Here is a 25,389-nt window from a genome sequence, read left to right on the forward strand (position 1 = left end):
TAAAACTTGTGGTGATCTTGAGGTAAAAGAACAGTTTCCACTCAGTAACTAAAGAATGCTTGCACCTAGGGGTGTCAAACTTGGTATGCCAGTATGTCAAATGTGGCTAGGGATGGTATGGGAGTAAAGGACATATAATCTAAGATTTTAGTAAAATGTAGTGTTTTGTGTAACCATTTATTTGTGAAAGGCCCTATTAATCATGTGAAATACTTCTTGCAATAATATTAGTCCAACACTAACATTAAGGAATCTAGTTATTAAAATGCATGCATTTATATGTACAAGTAAAAAAACTTGGAACACATTTATTTGAATGATATACGTAGCAACTTGATATCATGTACTATATTAAATTATAAGTGTTTCTTTAAGACACTAACAAATGTTCTAATATCTGTACATATTGGACAAAAACGACCTGCGCAGGGATAAAAGTGCACCATGGCTGCTATTAGTTGATATTCATATTAGATCACACCTAGTTGGATTGATGACAACTTCATATTTTTCTTCACAGGTTGGACGGCAGAAGACTGTGCAATGATGAAAGCTCATCACGGTTGTTGTCAGGTGATATTCGACCACAACCTCAAGTCACGGCCTCGTCTTGGGAGCAGTTTGCCAGCCACGCCCCGGGGCGGGCCAGGAACAGCCACGCCCATGAGTTCCACCACTCCTCGGGACTTGTCTTCTTTGTCTGGGGCGCCTGGGAAGGATTCAGACTTGTTTGGGCACCCACAGTATGATCAAGACGCAGGTTAGTTTAAGAAATTTTATGGGTTTGATTCCCACTTGGGAAATGTTCTGGCCTTTCAAAAAGGACACCTAACTGGTTTCTATAATCATGTCGATAATCACTGAAAAATAATTATAAAATCACTGCTGCCTGAAGGTCTGAGGGACAAAGCTAGATTTTGAAAATCTGCAGAAGTTTGGCATCAATAACAGCGACTGTGTTTCTGTGAAGTTGTTTCTTTTAGAGTCTGTTTAGAGAAATACTTTTCTCTTAGCAAAGAAATGTGGCCATTTAGGGAAATTTCTTCTCCAGAGCCCAACTGTTTGATCTCTGTGAAATTGCAACTGATGCTTTATTTGTGACTACTTTTTCTAGATGAATGTCGTATTAAAAGTAAAGGGCAAAAAACACTCTGTTAGTACTAGTGATGTTTCGATGATCGATTGTAATCGAAAATTGATTGGTATAAAAATTAGTAAGTGTTCTGATGTCATCTTTAATAAAAGCCACAATGAGCATGAACATTAATTATTCTTTATACAACAACACTTAATAACTTCAATTATAGACATAATGTATATGCTTATAATGATTAGGAGTTTAATACTGTACACGAGTAAAACAAAAATTCAGGTTCTATCTAGTATTTATAAAACGATTGTACTATCGATAATCGGTTACTTGAGTGGAACCGATTATCGATAGTAAAATTGGAACCGATTCCCAAAACTAATTAGTACCCTAAATATTCCACCTGTCTGATTAATTCCCAAATCAAATTGGCATTTGATTCTTGATATGTAAATTCTATAAGCAGTGTAACTGTGCAATAGAACCCTCTTCTCATTGAAAGAATTGTGCTGCCCTTTGGGAACATAGAAAGTCTCCATCTGATATGAGCTGTTGAACCATATTGTCATTTAGGAGCTCTTACAATTTGTAACTGAAATGGCTTTTGAAAATTGTATCTTCTTTTTTTTTGAAGTAGGGCTCTTTTGCGTATTTGGGATCTTGTTATAGGTTACACACCACCATTGTTATTTCCTATATAATTCAATGTAAAATTATAATTTTCAGACAACATTTAAAGGCATTTCGAGCGAATGCAGGCTATGATAACCACATATATTCTTAAAGTACAAGCTTTAAATTACCTTTTAAGCCAATAAAAAAGGGGGGTCAAGTTATTCCTAAGAAAAATCACTCCACTTGAAAAACAAACTCTAAAAATTGCACCGTCCGCCATGACAGATCTTCCAAAATGACCTTTCAACTATAGGGCAGCGGTTTATGCTTTAATCTCTACTCTAAATGATAAATCAAGCAAGAATAGATACTTAAGGTATAAAAGTTTCAGGAATAATGATAGTTTTGATTTACAGTGTATTGAGCATGTGAAAACATGTCTATCAATCATAAGAACATTTTTTTTATTGAGAATTTTCCACACAACGGAAGTACATATGACGTAATGGTGACGTCATTCATATAGGGCTTTTTTGCATAGTAGGGCTCTTTGTTGAAGGGCTTTTCATAGTAGGGCTCTTCTTCCTAGAAGGGATCTTCTGCCGTCCTCCTAAACAGCACTCTAACATCATAACTCACCTTGGGTTTAAATGGCAGAAGACTAAGAAATATGACTTTGATTGTAAAAATAGTTTTAATAAAATTTGTGTATACTTAAATATTTTTAGATGAGGATTCTGATGACCCAACCCTTAGTAAGCACTCGGCACAGGACGGCCGTCAAGACTCCTGGAACGAGGATACTGATATCAGCTCTGCAATGGATGACCATAAACTTAAGGTACATTCTCATTTGGCGAGAATCTTTTGCAATTTTTGCAATATTTCTTTTATGAGGCTGACTTGGTTTGAAGCAAATGGTTTCATAATTATTTGCTGCAAGGAATTTAAGAAACATGTATTAATATAGGTACCGATGCCTTGGATTGGCTGGTAACTTTTTATTGGTAAAATTCATGGGGAAATGGTTGTTTAGTTCAGTGAAAGGTGTTTGTTGAAAGGAAATATTTCCCACAACCGTTGTATGGGGAAATGGTTGTTTAGTTCAGTGAAAGGTGTTTGTTGAAAGGAAATATTTCCCACAACAGTTGTTCACCATACAAAGAAAAGATCAGCATAGCCATTAACCTTAAACATCTTAGTTTTCATAGTTTTCAGAATTATAACTAACATAGAAAATATATTAATCAGAAAATAAGTTTGTATGCTTTATTTGTTTTGTGCTATAACACCTTGCTTAACTTTTGCGAATGTAGAAACTTGCAAAAATTGGTGGCAAAAGTAGGGATAAATTGGTAAGGGAAATCACGGTTCCATCCTTTAAACCAAGCATGTTAGCATGTGAAAAGTGCACAGCAGTTGTTTAGATGTGTTTCAACCACATATTATGTGTCATGTGCAGTTATTTACATTTTTCCTATGATGTGTGAATCCTTGTAATGTCTGCTCGTTTAGAGAGTTCAATGTTTGTTTTGTTGTTTTATGCATGTTGCTGTTTCAGTGTTTTTTGTGTTGGTCAGGTGACATTTTCTTAACATCGTGTAGAGTTTTTGTGTCGCCTGAAAAGGTGATATATAGGGGTTACTTTTGTGGGCGGTATTGGTGGCGGCGTCGGCAGTCACGTCCTGTTTTCACTTGTCCGGGGCATATCTCATAAACCATTAGTGGTAACAACTTGGAATTTCATATGTAGATAGATCTCATTGAGGGCAATTGCAGAGCACAAGAACTATTACTCTTGCTTCCATATTTTCAGAGTTATTGCCCTTTGTTGATTTTCATGCTTAAAGTTTTGTCTGGGGTATATCTTAAAGAATATAAGAGGTATCAACTTGAAACTTCATAGCTAGATAGATCTCATTGAAGGCAAGTGCAGTGCTTAAGAACCGTCACACTCTCTTTCATATTTTTAGAGTAATTGCCCTTTGTTGGCGGTCGTGTCCCGTTTTCACTTGTCCGGGGCATATCTCGTAAACTATTAGTGGTATCAACTTGAAATTTCATATGTAGATAGATCTCATTGAGGGCAAGTGCAGTGCACAAGAACCGTAACTCTTGCTTCAATATTTTTAGAGTTATAGCCCTTTGTTTTTTCTTTGTTAATTTTAGTCCGACTTAACGCTTTACCTTCAGTTCAAATGCCACCTTCACTTGAACTTTAAATGGCAACATCATTGTCTATAAATGAATAAAATGCAAATCCAACAGCTGTAATGACGACAGTAAATAATTTGTCAGGCGACACATCTGACTTGCGGAGTTCTAGATATTATGAAAGATTGTCTGTTTTTTGGAGGCGAAGTCAAAATAATGTCATAGGCTGATAAATTGGGTTGTTGTTATTGTTGTTGTTGTCAATGTCGACAGTTTTGGAAAAAAGTTAGTGCCAAAATTCAATAATGATTTACTTAAGAGAACAAGTTTTCAATTACTTGAAACACCCATATATGCAAGCCTGACTGTCTCTGTCTTAAATATTTGACAGACTCACAAGAATACCTGCTACCCAAAAGGTGTTGATGCCCTTTGCTGGTCATATTTTTTGTGTTAGGAAATAGGAAAAAAACAGCTAAATATATGAAATATGACATGCCATGTTGCTTGTTTTATAAGACAAAAAATCAAGATGATACAGATGTTGATGACGATTGTCTTGCTGAAGAGGTTTGTGAACATTGCACCCATAAATATGTAATTTTGTTCCCATAGAATATTATTTGTTTGTCGTTTACTATTTATCTTTCCTTTCCATTAATTGTAGGCATTTCATTTTTGCATGTTTGTCTTTCAAGGAAAAATTGCTCATAGCCTTGTTGTTGGTGACAGAGTCTTCAGCTTTCACAAACTTAGCCTTAACTCAAACACCGTTCAATATATTCTACTGAAACTTTGTACACGTGTTTCTAGAAACAATACACACAAGAGCAGCCAATCACTCTGGCTTAAAAAATTGAGCTATTACTCTTTTATGACTGAAGAAAACAACAACAACAACAACAGACTTATTCTGCAGTCTATTATTTGAAGTAGATATTTTTTTTGTCCTTATAAAAAAAATAAAGTTGTACAATTAAAAACCCTTGGTTGTTTGGCTACAAATATGGTCTTTATGATAATACTTCGTAAAATGATGTGATGTTATAGAGGGGATGAAGTGTTAAGGCCATAAGAAATAATTGTTTGTTTCCAAATCCACTGCCTGATATATGAGGGTTGGTAAGTGGGGATTTTTTCTATGTATGTTAAAATGTGTCTCAAGGACATTTTCACATGTAAAGCTGTTGCCATTTTGCCCGGGTCGTTGTTGATTGACTGACCCTGATTGATATCTTGTCCTACATTAGATATATATGGCAATGCATGAACATAAAATCAATGTGGTTATATAATGCTTTGATTTAACTTTTATAAAAAAGATGTGAATTAGAGTAGAATACTTATTGTACATCTTTCATTTTGCATGTGTTTAAATTAGTACTTTAAATACTCATCTTACTATTGTTTTTATCTTTTTGGCGCTCAATAAGCCACCTTCGGGCATTGGTTGCAGATGACTTACTACACCCCACTTGTCTGGATTGATTCATGTTAGCCATCTGTAGAAATAGTATTACAAAAAAAATAGTGCATTATATCTAAAATGATTGTTTTAAGATGCAATGTACGTTCTTTGTTGCAAATCTGTAAATGCATTTTTGCAAATTGGAATTGAAGGTAACACCCTGACTTGTCATAAATTTGACTGAAACATTCCTTGTGATGATAACTTCAAAGAAAAAATGGTTTATATAGAGTACACTTTTATCATGGCATCCATTACTCTAAAAACAAACATTCCAATAAAGTCATATGTTCATTGCATAGACTTGCAAAATTCTCAATGAAACAGTTTGGTATAATTATATCCACAGCATAAATTATACTGGACAGTCCATGCAAATACTAGCCACTTGTTGGCAAATATTTACGCATGTACTTCACCCTGCAAGTTTTATGATAATTTTACAGAACCATACAAAAGCACTTTAGCATTTTATAATAACATCAGAAGAGCGCACGTAGATTTAATTTTGAGACAAGAATATTAAATTCAAACAGTTTGAAATGGATATGTTATTGATTACATTGGAAAAAAATGATGGCTGATTTTTTTTATAAAGAGTGAAATGTCGGCTTTTTAAAAACAAAACAAAAACAATAATAGATGTTTGGTAAATTGCATTTGTGCAGTTGATAGAAATCATCAAGGAAACTAAACAAAGGGAAATTTTATACCTAGATGCACTGATTATCAAATTTACATATTACATTAGAAGTTAATTAACAGCGGTTACTGTCAAGTCAAAGGGTTTTGGAAGTGATTTGTTTCAGCATATTTTTTTGTTTTGTTTCTCCTTGTAAATAAATATTGGGAACTTTTTAAAAAACACAATATAAATATAAAAAGACTTTATTTTAAGTTATTTATAACGTCAAGATTTTTTTTTGTGATCCAAATACGAGTCGAGTATGGAAATTCGTTCAGTTTTGTTTTTTTGCGAAAATAAAACACAGCAAAAATAAATGCTTTTGCAGTATTTAGGAGCCTCCAAGAGATTCTTCTATAAATTACTGTGTAATTTTCTGTTGGCTGACCAGGGCCAAAGGTGTGATAGACAGTTTTTCATACAGGATTAAACATTTTTAGGATTAAAATAGAATCAGCTTAATATACTATTACTATTGGATTATGATACTTTGTGTTTAGCCTGCTAACTAAAGTAGAGTGGGAATTCCAAATATTAAAAATCTGTGGTATGCTTTAAGCTTATGCATAAGGAAATAATTTGTGGGACGATAAAAATTTGATTCTAGTTTAATCCGATTCAATTTGGATTTTATTTGATGGACTCCAAAAATGTGATAAAAGTGTCTTTTGAAGTGTTTAATGGCACTTTAAGTTAACTTTAGTTATCTGAAATTATTTGCTTCTAATAGATAAATTGCATTAATATTTATTTGCCTTACTTTGCTGAGGTACATAATTGTTGTAGAAATTGGAATTTATTTGATTTTTTTTTTGAATTTCAATATCATAATAATTTGTAAACATTTACACTTAGTTATATTAGAGCTGTAGAATTTCTTTTATTAAATTTTTTTTTTGGTAGACTAAGTCATAAATTTGTTAGATTTGTCAATATTTTCTTAATATTTTTTTGTCAATAGGCATGTTTTAATAGAAAGCAAATGTTTGTAAGGTCTTTAAGAAAACAGCTTTTTCATGACCCTAAAGTATGCATTGTATTTTGATGTTTACTAGTGACTGAAAAGACATTTAGAAAAGCGTTTGTGAATTGAATACATTACTTAATTCTATCAAATATTAGAATACCCAATAGAGTGTAATACATAAAGAAAAGTCATTTGAAACTTTGACAGAAGCAAGTGAACTGAAATGTAAAAAAAGTGGTGAATTATACTGAAGGGATATTAATGCTATTATTCTAAAAAGTGGATATGATGTCAAAAAAGTCTAATATTCCAAGATTCCAATGGAAGAAGGTCAGTTGAATTAACTTTTCAAATGATAATGTGATCATTTGTCTTACTTTTTAATGCCTGTTACTTATTGCAAATTCTAAACAAACCAGAAAACACCAATAAAAGAAGAAAAAAAACAACGTCTTGATGAATTTAGCTAAATTTTCCCTTGTCTGTTTTATGAAGAAAAAAATTGTGGTATTGTCATAGCCTTACTGGTGTCGCCATCAGCATGCAAAAACTTTAAGCTCAGCAGCTGCTGTAACTAAAAAAACACATTACGCATTTTACCCCAAAAGACAAAGGTTTCAAATGTTGTACTAATTCTATTCCTTACAATAAACTTTGTTTTAGAAACACTTGTACTGGTACACTACTTTTTACAATTTGAAGTACATATTTTATGTGATGTTTGCAAATATTATGCATTGATGAAAATTAAAACATATGTCAACAAAACCTTCTGCTTTCATTGAACTGTATTTTAATGTGGTTATATATTTATTTGTTAGAATCAAATTTAAAAAATGCTAAATTTTTGTGCATTTTTGGTTTGTCTGATTTTTTAAGAAAAAGAGTTTGAGTATTGGCTAGCTAGGTGTCGGTGTTGCTAGCGGTGTAGTGCAAAAACAGAAACCTTGGCCATAACTATACAAAATTTTCAGATATTCAGATGGAACATTATACAAATGTTCCCAGATATAAAAACACATGTATTGCAAGGCCCATAACAGACTGGCTTCCCTAATTATTGGGTAATGACCGTCATTTGACTGACAATAACAATAATAGATGAGCATTGGTTTTCACTCCTTGTTGCAGGGATGTGATTTGTCCGCGGAATTCCACAAATCCGCCCCTGGGGCCCCCCCTCTCCAAAAAAATAAAAAAAATTAAGCGGATTTAGAAGATTACTAGAGTGCTTTTGGTTGTTAGTGTTGATGTTCCAGTTTGCTTCAAATTTGAAGTCAAAAGAACCCTCAAAAGAGCTTCTAAAAACCAGTTTTTCCCACAGCAGTGTGCTTTTGACCCCAAAAGCGCCCCAAGAACCCATGGCCAAAATGGTTTCAGCCCTCCAGCTGCCAGGTCAATCACATCCCTGTTGTTGATTGATCTAGTATTTTAATTATATTTCTTTTGGGCTTTCATGGAATGATGAGCTTCTAGATTGCAATGAAGATGTGATGATGACAGTGCCTTTTTTATAACTAATATGGCTAACTAACTAATATGGCTAACTTTTAAAATTTTTTTTTAATGTTGCGTTTATATGGCATGAAAAACCCACAGTGGCAAATTTACCCCACCTACACACATAGGGGCCAATTTGACCCCTGTGCAAATTTGCTCTCGACGGCAAATTTGGAAAAAAAATTATGTTAAAGATATAAAAGATTATATACCATTTATGAAAATTGATGTTTGATTGTATATATACATGTATTTACAGGGTAATCAGCCAAAAGTCAGTCTAACAGCAAAAGTAAAACTGAGTGATGATGATGAAGACTACGACGACGACGATGATGAATTGCAGGGGCAAGAGGACAAAAGACCTGGTGGGTACCGATTCTTCATAGCATTTTTTTTTAAATTTTCAGAAACATTCCGGATTTGTTTGCAATATTTTCTGCAGTATTTTGAGTGATTTATTAAACTAAAATAATTGGTTTTACTGATGTGACTAAGTGAGTTCAGTTACAAGTTTATGAAATAATTCTGTATGTTTAAGTTATTTTTTTAATACATTTTAACTGTAACCTAGATACATTATGCATCATTTCATACTTTGTATATAAAGTTATATTCACTAGTCCCAAAAGAGCGAGTTGAATATGGTTTAGTGGTAAATGTTGCAACCTGTGATAGGTGGTGAGTTTGAGGCCCTAATGCGGGGTACCCTCGAGGAGACCGTTCCTTTGGCTTCCCAGACTGGACACTAAGTACTGGTTTTTACTGAAAAGGCGAAACTGTTTCATAACAGCTGCCTTTAAAATCCTTCTATAATTAATTAGTATTAACTAATAAACTAAAATGCACAATGCTTAGTGATGTCGTACTTAAACATTTTGTCAAGATAGAAGAAGGCAAATAATTTGTTTGATATTTTTGTGTAGGTATATTGAAAAAGCTGCAAGGTATACTTATTGGTGGTTGGCTGAAGTTTAAAGTTACTGTTATGTTATAATTGCTAGTCTATTGCTATCATGTAACATTCTAATATTGCATGTTTTTACTTGGGAGCAATAATTAAGCTAGACGTTTTTCTGTTGCATCAAGATTTTGGGCCGCAAGTCTGCAGAAGCCTGGATTTCATTTTTTTTTTTATCTGTTTCACTCCAAATAATTTCAACAGTATTACAAATAGATACTGTTAATAACACTTTTTTGCAAATAATCTACTTTAGGTAAAACATTTTTTGTGTGATGCCACACATGAAAGCTGCACTCTCACAGATTGAATGTTTTGACAATTTTTTTTTTTTTTGTCTTGGAACGAGCCAATTTTTACAAAAAAACATAAAAACCAGATATATAAGATTGCTGACAAAAAATTAGATCGCAGATTTTTATATTTAAGTTCAAAAAATAATATTTTATGCTTTTTTCTTAAACCGTTAGTCATAAAACATTAATTTTTGAACGGAAATATGAAAATCTATGATCTGATTTTTTGTAAGCATTCATATATAATTGGTTTGCAGATATTTATGCAAAAATTTGCTCTTTCCAAGACAAAAAATAAAAAGTTGTAAAAATGGTATATCTGTGAGAGTGCAGCTTTAAAAGCTGAATAATGACCAGCTGATAGAGAGGTTGCTAAACATGGCGTTTACATGTATCTACATATTTATGTAACAGTTGCTGTTGAGAATAAAAGGTCATTTGCGAAATTTCACTTTAATTTTGTACTTGTAGGCTCGCTGATATTCGCTTGAATCACTTCCCTCGTGCTATTGTACATGTTACTCTAAACAAGGATGTGATTTGACTGTGGATTTCTGCAGCTCTAATGGCACCAGGGACCATTTTTGTTTTAACCGATTAAAAAAGTTAACTGGTTGCTTTTGGTTGATGCTTTATTCATTGTTAGTATTGACACTTGAGTTTGCTTTAAATTTGAAGTCAGGAGAGCCTTCAAAAGGGCTTCTAAAAAGTCAGTTGTGTTTCTGTGGCAGGATGCTTGACCCCCTGTGACCCGCCATTGGGGGCCTTATGCGCCCCCAGAACCCATTGCCGAAATGGTTTCAACTCTGAAGCTGCCATGTCAATCTCATCCCTGTCTAAACTTGTAAAATGTACACATACTTGAATGACATAGTGTTAAGAAAATAGCCAAAACGTAGTCCACACATACATGTACCAAAACAAGTATTGTTCAGCAACCTCTCTGTTATGTTTAACAGCTTTCTGTGTAAAAATAAAATGTAGTCGAATGTTAAAAGTGTATAGCTTGTTCCTCGCTGTTTTGAAAATATTTACATTTATGCATGGGTATATAAAGAAACATTTACCATTCTACGCATGAAGAGCTTGGGGTGCTGGCTTTGCAAGAATGCATATGCATTATATTACTAAGTATACTTGCATGGCATCTGTCAGCGTTCGACACTAGTAAGTTCCGAGGTTTCCCGAGGACACCAAATATCATGGAAGGGAACCAGACCCTCCGTATTATGTTTTCCGTCGGGAAAGGAGTGGTATTGTAATTTTAGCCATGGAGATATATTTTTAGGTGAAATGTTTGTAAAAATTAAAAGGACAAGGGACACCAGGACACATTTCAGGATCCCTTGGAAATGGAGTTTAATGTCGACCCTTGTATTTATGAATTAAAACTTTAATTATCAAAATGACAAAAATGTACAGATTTTACTGATTTTTTTTTTACCAGATTTAGTTGTGTTTCTGGGCAATATTTATTTGTCTTCCTGGCTACGGTCTATATCATAATTTTAGCAAATTTCATATGTTTTGTCAAACATGTATGATTGTAGAGACAAGAAATAGGAGAGTCAAATCTCCAGTGGTGGCTAAGTTCCGTAAAGTGCTAGTTACATCAGGTGATCCACACTGTAGTCAAAATTGGTTGGGTGTTATAGATCTGCACACATTTTTAGCGTATTTTCTCACAGTGCTACTCTGTGCTCCTGTCTTTATATGATTATCAAATATAGTTTGATATAATGTTGATACTCTGAATTTTGGTAGCTTTGTGTTTTTGTTGTAGATGTTGAATGATAGACATGACAAAAATGATTGTATTTTGAAAAAAAACAGTTGCCCTTGCTATTTTTAATACTTGTATCATCTCTTTGGAGACATATTTTTTCCCCAATTAATTTTGTTAAATATAAAAGATGATAATGAATGACCATCCTATGTCATATTATAACCTGACAGGTTAAGTTTCTTAAGAATTGATTGTTTAATGCATATATTTTTGAACAATGTCAAAAAATGTCTAATAAAAGGCAAACATAGAGCAAGTCCCATAACTCTGGCTTGCTTCAATTTTGGTTAAGTTATTCCTGTTGTAGTGTAGAAATATTTATTGTTACCCGTAATCAGCAAAATTATTTATTGAGATACGTCTCTTGGTCAACAATGTTTGTTTAGTTAACAAAATTTGTTTCGTTATGTCCCTGGTCAACAAAACTACTAGTTGAGTTATATCCCTTGGTCAACAAATCTACTTGTTGAGTTATGTCCCTTGGTCAACAAATCTACTTGTTGAGTTATGTCCCTTTGTCAAAACTTCTTGTTGAGTTATGTCCCTTGGTCAGCAAATCTACTTGTTAGGCTATGTCCCTTAATCAACAAAACTACTATTTGAGTTATGTTCCTTGATCAACAAAAACTACTGGTTGAGTTATGTCCCTTGGTCAACAAAAACATTTGCCTTTTATTAATGCTAAATTTGACAAATATGTATTTGTTTGTCCGACTACATACATTATGTCCAGTTACAAGGTGTCATGTTACTTAATTAAACGAGATAAAAAAATTTTATATATGTAACACAAACTCATGCTTAGGAATTTAAATGAAACAAAATGTGTATTTATTTATTCAAATGTGTTCTATTTTTGATGGTTGGATATATTTATATATACATATATATATAAAAATATATTTTTGCAAAAATGGACACTTTTAATGCAGGTAAAATGCACCTGAGTGAATTTGTGCACTTTTTTAACACAGATAAATGCTCTTTTAACGCAGAAAAAAATGCACTGCTAACGCATTTTTTTTTTTCATAAAATTTGGGTGCAAAAGATTCCCTTTTAATCAGTAAAAACCGAAGTGCGTTTTAAGCATGTTTTTTAGGGATCAAAACGCACTTCTTCACTGAAGTGCGTTTAACTGCGTTTTATACCCAAAAATGCGCACTTAAAACGCAGTTGAGTTATGTCCCTTGGTCAGCAAATCTACTTGTTAGGCTATGTCCCTTAATCAACAAAACAACAAAACTACTATGTCCCTTGGTCAGTTAAACCACTTGTTGAGTTATGTCCCTTGGTCAGTTAAACCACTTGTTGAGTTATGTCCCTTGGTCAGTTAAACCACTTGTTGAGTTATGTTCTTGATCAACAAAATCTACTGATTGAGTTATGTCCCTTGGTCAACAAAAACATTTGTTAAGTAATATATGTTCATCAGTTAAACTATTTATTGAGTTATATCACTTGAAAGAACAAAACAGACATGCGATTTTTTCAAACTCTGTTGCTTTTAACTGTGTGATATTAAAAGCATCTATTTTAACTTAATTAACATTTTACCTCTCAATTTTAAAGACTATTTTAAGTGGGTTTGGGTTGTTTTAAATTAAAAGTAGATATTTTAGTAGGTGATGGAAAACAATATCTTGAGAAAAATATAGACTTAAATGTAGGAGGGATGTTCTGGAAGTTTGCGCAATTTTAACATAACAATTGGCACATTGAATATATATGCAGTATGCTACGTAAAAAAATCATTTAATGAATGTAGTTTGTACTAGTTACCAATTCACAAACGTTTTTAAAAACATAATTGTTGTTGTGTTTTATGTTAAAATTCTGCAACTTCCGGAACAACCCTTCACATTCATTGATGGCTGCATTAAATATTGTTATGGTAATGGTCAATTTGGTTTTCGGGGTTTTAGGCCATGTAGAAAAAGTAGACTTGGTAATGGATTTATTTAAGACTTTTTGCAAAATAATTGTTCTGTTTTCAGCTCAAAAGCCTTTTAAGTTTTATTTTTGCTTCTTGCACATAAAATGGAGTTTGGTAGACACAAGAACTTCTGAAAGTTCAGATATGTTTTTTTAATTATGAATATTGAGATGATGTAGATATAAATACTTATGATAATCGTACATTGGGAAAAAACCCACAAAACTTTCAAGTTGATTTAAGTTATTGTCTTAAATATTGCATTTTTTTAATCCTATGAAAATGAAATGTTTAAATCATATTTCACTGTTTCTAAATAATGAATATCTGTTTTTATTTTTTAAAAGGTGGATTGGCACGACCACAATACAGTAGAACACCAACACCAGATGCAGATTTCCGTCAGTCTCCGAATGTCAAATCAAATTCCAAAATCCCAATCAAGAAACAGATGTCAGGTGCGTCGGTTGAAGATGAGATTTTCGAAGACGATGATGAGGACGAGGAAGAGGTTTCTGCGCACAGAAACAGCCGTGTGTCCTTTAGCAATAAGCAGGACATTAGGAATATTGTAAGTTGCTATGGACCATGGTATTGATTAAAGGAAAAAGGTCTCAAGATTTTATAGCAAAGCTCTTGTCACTTGTTAACAACGTGATTAAAGATATCGTTGTTAACTTTTAAACATGAAATATTTGATGATGAAGTAAATGTTCAAATAAAAAGGGTACAGCAGAAGCAGTTGTCTCAAGTCTTCTAAGGGACACTGCAGATCACAAGTGTATCCATTAAACTTCCATATCAGATAAACTTCAATGACTTGTAGAGATTTTCATCAGTAGTACACTAAGTCTTATAGTATTGCAGTGTTGAATATATATCTTAGGAATCTTGATTAAACAGGACCCTTTTTTATTGTTTTTTTGGGGGCATATCAGCTGCAAGCTATCATAAACCACAAGTCTTATAATGGTTAAAGGCCATTAAGTGTTGTTAATTTTTTTTTTTAACATAACTTGTCTGTCTTTTTGCTAAGGCCCACAGTGAATTTAGGATTCAGGCCTGTTTGCTTGGGTCGATTGCCTTACAGAAAAAAAATAAACAAAACAAAGTGGTTGTTTGTTGGCTCATTAATTGTTCTATTAATTCTTGGTATTACAGCAAAATCTGTGATGTGTATTTTTACCTCTATGCCAATCCTCATTATATCTTTAGAGCGCGACAGATGAGGATGACACTGATATTGATGAGGATGAAGAGGATGAAGAAGAAATCGTGCCATCTAAGAAACCCAAAATGAGCTCGCCTGATGAGGTGAATACATGCTTGGCTTTTGTGAATGTTTCAAAGACATTGTGGATACATGCGTGGCAATGCCCATCCCTCTAGGGGAAATGATTCTGAAGTTATGGCGCTTGGCTTTATCAGAAAACAGCAAAAAGTATTGAGAATTGCTAATGATGCTCTTCATTCAGTTTTGATTGTATGACAGCATATATTAAAATAATTCATAGATTACCAAAAATAAATTAGGCCAAAAAAATGGTTTGGTTAAGGTTACATTCTTTTCAAAAACAGGTAAGGTAGGTAGGCTTTTTATTTTTTTATTATGCTTATATAAGTATGTTATTGTCATCATTTGCAAATTGTGTTAAAGTAATCTTCTTAATAAAGCTTTAAATATTTAAAACTACTTATTAAAACACACTTAATTTTTGTTAAAAAATGGTAGGGTCAGCTCCTATTTTGCAGGTAGGGTTGGGTAACCAGAACCAAATGTATTTTTTTTAGGCCTAAGAATAATTTGACATTTTGGATTTTGGAAAAGAGTATTAACCCTCATGGGTGGTATATGCAACTTAAGTCAGTAAAGTTAATTGTCATACATCCTCGACTTCATTCACTGTATAGGTTTGTTATTTATCTATGCAATCTAATTAACTACATAAAACTTAGATCAAATTAAGGCCAATATTAAAAATATCTGCTTACGGTTCTATTTTGAAATGTACCATGGCTTGAACATTCTCGGAATTAAATTTTATTTCAGGACAGGGGTTTACTTCCAATCAGTTTTGTACCATGTTGTCAAGGACAACATTCAATAACAAGTGTGCAGTATAAGTGAATAACATTGCAATTTATCCACATGCTAGTAACTGAATAGGTTCTGCCACAAGCTAAAAACAAAGGAAATACTCTCAACCATGGTGCAATTCGTGTTTCAGGATTATGGTGAAGGATATGTGCCGACTGGGGTTGACAACAACAACAGCTCCACACCGAACAAGCTTTCACAGGAACAGTTTCAAGGTATAACAGCAATATACCAAATTTCAAATTGTTGCTCCTCCCATTGATGTATTTTGGGGATAACTCCAAAATAATGGTTGACCTTGTACAAAAGTTGACCCTGTGACTTTAATACCTGATAAAATTTACATTGTGTGATTACAAATTAAGTTTCTGTTATACATAACATATGTTTTAAGTTTAAATTTTGTGTCAGTTATATGTGAATAATGTTTGAAATTTATTTTGTGTCTATATTAAGTAAAATATAAATGAATTAGTTTTTTTTTTCTTTTCTTTTTAAAAGTTCTAAAATATTAATATTATACCTTTAATGTTAATGACTTTGATATACATTGTTACTTTAAGGAAGTTCATGTTTTTCCATTTTGTCTTGTATTAAAAATTGTTTATTACTGTTTTTTTTTTATATGTGTTTTCAATGTGTTATGATTTACCGAAACAGTGCCCGTTAAACCTGGTATGTTGTCTATAGCTAGACTTTGAGATCTCACCAAGTTACTACTGTCTTTTAAACTATAGTCAGATAAATGTGATCTTCTAATAAGAAAAAAATATATCATGTAGAATACTGGGTCGGTTTAGGTAAAACATCTTGAGCCATTTCCTTACTGAAAACCGACTCAGATAATATGACTAGTTCCATATTACACCTGCTAAATATTTTCTTATATCTCTTTCAACTTTGAAGTGATCATTCACTCATCCAAATAAAACTTTTTGATGAACAAGTCCGAATTCTTTTATTACTGTTTGGCATAAAAATTGTAACGAGCCCTGCTTCATGAAAATCAGAATTTGAACAGACCTGCAATCTTTTTACCAGTGCAGGCTAAGTAATATGCTATTTTGACCACTAGTCATTAAACAATAGTCACACTTTAATAACTTTCATACACTGTAGATAAAATGCTCAAACATTGTGTGTGTTTAAATTTTGCAAATTTTCTTGCTTCCATTAAAGCCTGAATTCCCAACTGTGCCAAATAATATATGATAAACAGAGTTTGTGTCCGGAAAGCAATCTGTATCATCAGATATTGTAGAGAACAACAGCCTGAAAAAAGAAACCAATCAACTTTGTTCATTCAGCATGAAACTTTTCATTGAAGATGAGGTTCAACCAATATGAAACAAGATAAATTTGACAAAATGACATCATCTGCTAACATGCTTTGTTTCTGGAAACCTCCCCAATGGAATTTGTTCACAACGGGGAATTTCAACATTTAAGCCTGAGCGATTTTAACGTGTCTAAAAATATCTCATTCATGCATTCTCTGGAAGGTTTCCCAGGGGATTTTGCTTAGAAAACACTGGCATCTTGCCCTCAACAAGGAGGATTTTAAATTTGTCATGAACCCCTTTGGCCCAGGCAGTTGTTTTTCATGTTCCTCTTTTAATGGGCATTTTATTTAAACGAGCAAATATGTTTTTTGCCTGAAAAGCACTGTTTTAAGTATATATATGTTTTAAGAAAATGTTGTATAAAAAACAATCTGGTCTACATTTTTCCGTATCAAACACAATTATCCCACCCGGGTTATATGGCATGTATGATCATGTGTTATGGAAATGAAATACAGTTGCTCTCGAAGTATTTTGAACTATGGTAATTATGCCCCCCTTCGAAGAAGAGGGGTATATTGCTTTGCACAGGCATGTCGGTCGGTCCGTCGGTCCGTCGGTAGACCAAAGCTTGTCCGAGTGATAACTCAACAATTCCTGGACGTATGGTCATCAAACTTCACATGATGGTTGGGCCTGACCAGTAGATGACCCCTATTGATTTTGGGGGTCATCGGGTCAAAGGTCAAGGTCACAGTGACCTTTAATGGTAAAATAATTTTAAAGCTTGTCCGAGTGATAACTCAACAATGCCTGCAACCATGGCCCTCAAACTTGACATGGAGGTTGGGCCTGACCAGTAGATGACCTCTATTGTTTTTGGGGGTCATCAGACCAAAGGTCAAGGTCACAGTGACCTTGAATGGTAAAAGGTTGTCCGAGTGATAACGTGACAATGCCTGCACCCATGGCCCTTAAACTTGACTTGGAGGTTGGGCCTGACCAGTAGCTGACCCCTATTGTTTTTTGGGCTCAATGGGTCAAAAGTCAAGGTCACAGTGACCTTGAATGGTAAAAGGTTGTTCGAGTGATAACTCAACAATGCCTGCACCCATGGCCCTCAAACTTGACTTGGAGGTTGGGCCTGACCAGTAGATGACCCCTATTGTTTTTGGGGGTCATTGGGCCAAAGGTCAAGGTCACAGTGACCTTGAATGGTAAAAGGTTGTCCGATTGATAACTCAACAATGCCTGCACCCATGGCCCTCAAACTTGACTTGGAGAATTGGCCTGACCAGGAGACGACCCCTATGGTTTTGGGGGGTCATCTGGCCAAAGGTCAAGGTCACAGTGACCTGGAATGGTAAAAGGTTGTCCGAGTGATAACTTGACAATGGCTGCACCAATGGCCCTCAAAATTGATTTGGAGGTTGAGCCTGGCCAGAAGATTGTCCCTATTAATTTTAGGGGTCATTGGGCCAAAGGTCAAGGTCACAGTGACCTTGAATGATAAAAGGTTATCCGAGTGATAACTCAACAATGCCTGCACCCATGGCCCTCAAACTTGACATGGAGGTTGGGCCTGACCAGTAGATGACCCCTATTGATTTTAGGGGTCAAAGGTCAAGGTCACAGTGACCTTGAAAGCAAACTCGACAATTCCTGGACCTATGGTCATCAAACTTGACATGAAGGTTGGGCCTGCCAAGTAGATGACCCCTATCGACTTTGGGGGTCATCAGGCCAAGGTCAATGTCACAGTAACCTTTAATGCAAAAAAGTGAACAAATCTTCCCCCAATGATATCTCGACAATGCCTGAACCTATGATCATTAAACTTGACATGGATGTTAAGCCTGACCAGTAGATCACCCTTATTGATTTTAGGATTCATAGAGCCAAAGGTCAAGGTCACAGTGATCTTGAATGGTAAAAGGTTGTACGAGTGATAACTCAACAATGCCTGAACCCATGGCCTTCAAACTTGACTTGGAGTTGCATCTGACTTGTAGATGACCCCTTATGATTTAAGGGGTCATCGGGTCAAATGTCAAGGTCACAGTGACCTTGAACGAAAAAAACTTGTCTTTTGATAACTTGACAATGCCTGCACCCATGGCCCTCAAACTTGACTTTAGGTTTCTGGTGACCAGCTAATGACTCTGGATTTTGAGTTCATAGAGTCAAAGGTCATGACGGTCATAACACACTTTATCCTCACACTTTAATGGTCATAATCTTAAAACAGCAACAAATCGGCTGTCATTTCGGTCCATGCATATTTCATTCAATTGTCCATATAATCTGACAACATGGCGCTCAGGGGGGGCATAATGTTTGACAAACATCTCTTGTTTATCAATAACTCATTTTGCTGAGAATGAACAATTCTGTGTGATTCTTTTTTCTGTACCTTAGATCTGTATCTATATTTACTCATCTGTGATTCTTTACCCATAATCTGATAGTTTAGTACAGTTTTGCCTCTAAAATCACTTCAACGAGTTTAGTACAAGTTTGCCTCTAATCAGTGCATGACATGTTTTTGCTTCTTAGATGACCAAACAGCTGGTAAGAAATATGTCCAAATTCTCACCTTATGTTTGCAGTGAGTTTCACTAATTGTCACCAAATTTACCCATTTTTTTGGTAATTTCTTGTATAAATGGGTGAAGCATTTGTTTTTTTAGAATCTTAAATAATGATAGTGATGTTGTTGGAAAATGGTTTGTTGCAGCATCATAATTCATTAGCAGGGATGAAAATCTTCTGCAAATTCAAAGATTTATAAAATTAAAATGTATTACCATGTTTCTTCTTTGTTTAACTAAAGATAGTCTTACTTTTTTCACTGTTGGGTTTGTAGATAGTACAATTTTGGTAATTTTCCAAACAGGTGAAATATATTTTGGTGTTAACTCACCTTTTCAATTAACCCTCACAGCTGTGTTTTATTTGGTTTCACAATGCAGTAACATTTTGTATTTTCATTATGCCCCCACAAAGTGGCGGCATATAGGGTTGCCCTTGTCCGTACGTACGTACACGTACGTACGTACGTACGTACGTACGTCCCGAAGATTGTTTCCGATCTAATTCTTGAAAACCGTTTGTCCAATCCTCACCAAACTTTAAACACATGTTTGTGACCATAATATCTTGATCAAGTTCGATAGTCATGGAAATCGCTTTAGTCATTTAGGAGTTACGGCCCTTTTTTGCCAAAAATTCCCGAAGATTGTTTCCGATCTAATTCTTGAAAACCGTTTGTCCAATCCTCACCAAACTTTAAACACATGTTTGTGACCATAATATCTTAATCAAGTTCGATAGTCATGGAAATCGCTTTAGTCATTTAGGAGTTACGGCCCTTTTTTGCCAAAAATACTTCAAAAATATATGTTTCCAATCTAATTCTTGAAAAGTATGTGTCCAATCCTCACCAAACTTTACATACATGATTGTCACTGACCATAATATCTTGATCAAGTTCGATAGCCATGGAAATCGCTTTTGTCATTTAGGAGTTACGGCCCTTTATTTGCAAAAAAAGACTTGAAAAATACGTCCCGAAGATTGTTTCCGATCTAATTCTTGAAAACTGTTTGTCCAATCCTCACCAAACTTTTAACACATGTTTGTGACCATAATATCTTGATCAAGTTCGATAGCCATGGAAATCGCTTTAATCATTTAGGAGTTAGGGCCCTCAGATTATCCTGAATAATCATTATGGCTTATTTTCTGTGACAAAAAATCGAAGTGGGGGCATCCGTGTCCTATGGACACATTTCTAGTATTTACACTTTTTTCATGAAAATTAGAAGACTATATTTTATAAGGTTATATGAAATAAATAACAATATTTTGAGAATGGAATGATTTTAAAAGCATGTTGTTTGCATTTGGAATTTAAAGTTTCTGTTTGTTAAGATGTAGAGTGACTTCCAGTAACAAATGGTGTATATTTCACACAGACATTAAACAGCACAGCCATTGTAAAAAGTCTTTAAATCTTTACAGCAATGATGAAGGACATCGGACTTGATGATGTTTCTGATGTAAGCGATGTTGAAGAGACATCAGAACACCAAGAAGAACAACCTACAACACCACGCAGCATTCTCAAAAAGGTTGGATTTAATTGACGTCACCATAGTGCAATAACTCAATAACTGCATATAAAAATGGAAGCAGATATTGAGTTCTTGCGCTTAGATGCCAAATTATACATCTCTCAATGTAAACCTTGCTACTCCTTCTGCCCAGGAGAATAAATCCTTTATAAGTTTGTGACATTTAAACAAGTTGAACTTAACGATTGTTTTGTGAAAAATTACATAAGATACCTTTTGTTGCAATGTCAGTTAGAATATAAATGCAAATTGTTAGAATATGTAGGTATTTATTAGCTTATACAGTCGAACCCTGTTGGCTAGAACTTTTTGGCCCAATTCCTCGTTGGCTGGAACTGGATGTAAAGGACAGATTTCTTAATATTGAAGGTAAACAGTCCCGCTTGGCTAGAATTTTGTGATGCTCAAGCTACTTTTGCTGGTCCCTGGGAATTCGAGCCAACAGGGTTTGACTGTTCAATTAACATGAAGTGGTACACTGGGTACAGTATTAACAACAGTTTGTAAGACTGCTTTTAAATTTCAGACTGATACAGGGAAGCCACCATCTGCTCATCCTCCTATAGATTCAGAGGTAAGGTTTCATGGCCTTATTTCCGCTTATTTTGTTTGCCTGTAGTATTTGGATGATTGTTCGGTGGTGGTTTGTTTGCCCATTTTGACAAGTTGTTATTACAATTCTCAATAATACAATGAAAACTGCATGGACAAGCCCAGTAGTCGAACATTCACAGATTAACCCTGTTAAATAGTTGCACAAGGCAAGGGTGCAAACTACAATGAACTAGAGGTACAAACGAATATGCACCTTATACACAAATACAAACACATTCACTTTGGTTCATCTATTGGCCCTGCTACCTTTCATAGAATCATGTACTTGTGTTCATATTGTGTTGTGTAAATTGATATAAATGTATCTTTTATATACTCTGGTTTCTTAAGTCTACTTAAATGACCTAAAAAAACACCACAAACATGTGGCACAGGCCAAAATTTTATATAGGGTTAATTAAAGAAAGTAGTCCTTTCCTATGTGTGTGGCTGAAATTGGTAAAAGCTATGAAATTAGTTTTGGGATGTTAAATGGTAGAGGTTATGTTTGTGGATGTTGAAATCTTATTTTTCAAGTTTCTTTAAGAGATCCTGAATTATAAACATATTGAAGAACAAATTAAAGCAAATTGACAGCACATACTTTCTTACAAAATTTTACCCAAAAATGATTATATTCATTCTTAAAGTGATAAGAACTGAGCAGCCAGAGCAGACATTTATTTATACTTATATACAAAACTGTACATTAGCAATCATATCATGTCAAGTTTTGGGGGTAAAACCTTTGGAATGAGTGTGGTTAAAGTTAGAGGCTAGAACATGTTCATTTAAGTGTGGTGCATGATGGCAGTGTGAAAAATGTTGTTTAAGTGTGAAGCAATATTTTGTGTTTACTCTCTCTTTCTCTCTCTCTACTGCATGCAGCCCTATTTGGATTCAGACGAGGATGAGGAGATTCAAATCCTCAATCAGGTTTGCAGGCAACACTTCAGTCCTAATAGCACCGTGCTTGATATCTAATATTTGAACAGTGCTTTTGTTAACTCACTGCGATCAATATCAAGGTTAACATAAAAAATGAGGTGTAAATTAAAATATTCTAAGCTTAGTCAGTTAGTTCAAGACTAACTGGGGGCTTAACCTAACTAATGCCTCTCATATTAAATTTTATGAATTGCATTGCAAATTTAATAATACATGGCTATATAAGATTATATATTATCATCATAATATTTGTATAAAAGGAATTATTTTTAATCAATATTCATGAATATCTTTGTTACTTATATTTCTAATGTAAATCATTGGAAGATTATGCACTTGAAACATTTCAGGATAGGAAAATACTTGTAGAAGCTGAAGTGTACCACAATGCACAACCTTCCCCGCATCAGGTGGAGATTTATTACCTCCCCTTGGGTCATTGTTCTGATTGTTTACTGTTATAACCTCCCTTTTCTCATTTCAAGTTTGGTTGATAGTCCTTTGGTTTATCAACTTACCCTGCTATTTTCCATGGATTCATGTTCTTGTGTTCTTATGACCTTAACATGTTAATGACTTAGTTTTTTTAAATACTTTAAGTCTTGTGATAATTCATAATTAAAGTCAAGCTTAGTCATTTAACCTTGTAGAAAAACAGTTCAATAATTTCCACAGAAATGAGGATTTGTAAAGAAAGTGAGATGGAACTTTTTGGTACAGAAACCAGCATGAATGTTGTGGTTGTAAATACATATTTAATTGTATATTGGCTAGAACAGGTGCTACCTTACATTTGAAACAAAATACAGATATGTCTTTTATTCTCTAGAGTTCTGATGTACAGAAATTGATCATTAGTATCTTTAACATTGCTTATATCTGATGGTTTTTTATATTTTCCTCCAGTATTATTCTTAAAAAAGCCTGTATGAATTAATCACAGCAGTATACTGTAAAAGCAGTAAATAAATAAGAATTTAAATAAATGAGGAAGAGTATTTTATTTGTCCAATATACAGCGTATAAGGGATTTATTTAAGCAGATGTACGCTCCCCACATCAGGTGGATACTTATTACCTTCCCTTGGTTCAGTGTTCCCATGGTTGATTGTTAATTTACCATTTGTTTCTTATTACAAGTTTGTTGATTGCCCTTTGGTTCATCTATTGGCCCTGCTACCTTTCATAGAATCATGTACTTGTGTTCATATTGTGTTTTGTAAATTGATATAAATGTATCTTTTATATACTCTGTTTTCTTAAGTCTACCTAAATGACCTTAACATGGTAATGTGTTAATGACTTGGATTTATGAAATAGTTGTGATAATTCATAATACTAGTCGAGTGCTATAATAATATAACTTTGTAGAAACATAATTCCGTAATTGAAAATAGCTCTTTACCTATAGATATATAATCAAATAATCAAATCAAATAGAAAATTCTTATACATTTCTATATAAGGTTATAACTATTTTCCCTTGTAAGCAAAACTAATGAATGTACATCTAAATGTTGCATTTGAAACAGGATAACAAGTTCCATCTATATTAAAAAAGCTACTCTTTTCTAAATATTATCCTTACAAAACATTATGTAATATTTCTTCAAATGTATGTCTAAACCTACTGTACAAATCATATTTTCAGTGGCATTGTTTTCTCGGTATTTATTGAAGGTTTCATGTATGAAGGAATTATCTCCATGATTATTACATGTAGACTGTGTCACTTCAGGAGGACGAGAGTGCGTGGGATTCCACACACTACAGTGAATCAGACAAGCAGGGTAACCATTCACTTGAGGTTCGATCACTTGTGGAGGTAATGCTGATTTTATTCTGATTTGCTGTGAATTATTTGTCCTTATTAACAACAGAACAGATAATTTATTTAGACTTGTACAATGCTGTACAATGTACATCATCATCATAACCATAATAGAATATATAATAACACTATGGTGAATACACAGCAATATGAAATAGATTACAAATACTAAATTTATGGACATAAACAAAACTTTTTATATTTCAACATTGTTAGTCTTAGACAGAAAGCTTCTTTGATATAAAGATATTTTTTTAAGTTCTTGTCTTTTTTTGTAGTTAATAAATCTAGAAAGTTAATTGCAGATGGATGCATATAATAGCATCATTTAAGGCACGAGTCATTGTCAAAGTTTTAAAAAGATTATCATGAAAATACTTTTTCAGATTGAAATTATTTTCCTTTATCAATGAAGATAATTTCATATTTTTTTTCAGATTGAAATTATCTTCATTGATAAATAAATTAAAACCAATTAATTTTTAATAAAAAAAATGGCGAAAAATTAAAATTGTACTATGTAAATAGAGTGGGGTATTATTTTATGTAAACTTTTCCTTATGCTTGTTGTTGAAAGCTTCTAAATATTTAAAAACCATTAATACTGATAAAATTTCTTTGTTATTTTTTCAGTCACCAGAAATTGACAGTGACCTAGAGGCTTCCCTTAATCCCGAAAAGTCCCTTGTTGAAAAGGTAAATGATTTGTCAAGTGCAGTTAGTGTTCAAGTGATTTTTATGCCCCCTTTTGAAAAAAGTGGGGTATATTGTTTTGCACATGTCGGTCGGTCGGTCTGTCGGTCGGTCGGTCGGAATACCAAATGGTTTCCGATCAATAACTTGAGAACGCTTTGACCGAGGGACCTCATACTTGGTATGTGTATTGGTCATCACCAGCAGATGAACCCTATTGATTTTGAGGTCAGTGGGTCAAAGGTCAAGGTCAGTGTGACCTTTACATGAAAAACGGTTTCCGATCAATAACTTGAGAACGCTTTGACCCAGGAACCTCATACTTGGTAGGTGTATTGGTCATGACCAGC

The 25,389-nt window shown here is 33.9% G+C and overlaps 1 protein-coding gene across 18 annotated transcripts in view; it reads left to right on the top strand.

The window, feature by feature from the left end:
- Nucleotides 1-25,389, top strand: part of LOC128216943 (ankyrin repeat domain-containing protein 26-like) — a 95,969-nt gene that overhangs the window by 15,636 nt on the left and 54,944 nt on the right. For 14 of the 18 annotated variants that reach the window (XM_052923670.1, XM_052923672.1, XM_052923682.1 and 11 more), the window contains exons 6-15: nt 521-760; nt 2,434-2,546; nt 8,739-8,847; nt 11,287-11,352; nt 13,804-14,027; nt 14,672-14,770; nt 15,685-15,769; nt 19,394-19,408; nt 20,861-20,970; nt 21,500-21,547. In XM_052923670.1, coding sequence (XP_052779630.1) covers nt 521-760; nt 2,434-2,546; nt 8,739-8,847; nt 11,287-11,352; nt 13,804-14,027; nt 14,672-14,770; nt 15,685-15,769; nt 19,394-19,408; nt 20,861-20,970; nt 21,500-21,547 — 1,109 coding nt within the window. Of the gene's footprint in view, nt 1-520; nt 761-2,433; nt 2,547-8,738; nt 8,848-9,405; nt 9,427-11,286; nt 11,353-13,803; nt 14,028-14,671; nt 14,771-15,684; nt 15,770-16,214; nt 16,230-19,393; nt 19,409-20,860; nt 20,971-21,499; nt 21,548-25,389 lie in introns of all 18 variants that reach the window. The other 4 variants (XM_052923676.1, XM_052923671.1, XM_052923673.1 and 1 more) reach the window with 4 other exon arrangements.

Source organism: Mya arenaria, chromosome 14 (genome assembly GCF_026914265.1).
Source record: "Mya arenaria isolate MELC-2E11 chromosome 14, ASM2691426v1".
Taxonomy (NCBI): Eukaryota; Metazoa; Mollusca; class Bivalvia; order Myida; family Myidae; genus Mya; species Mya arenaria.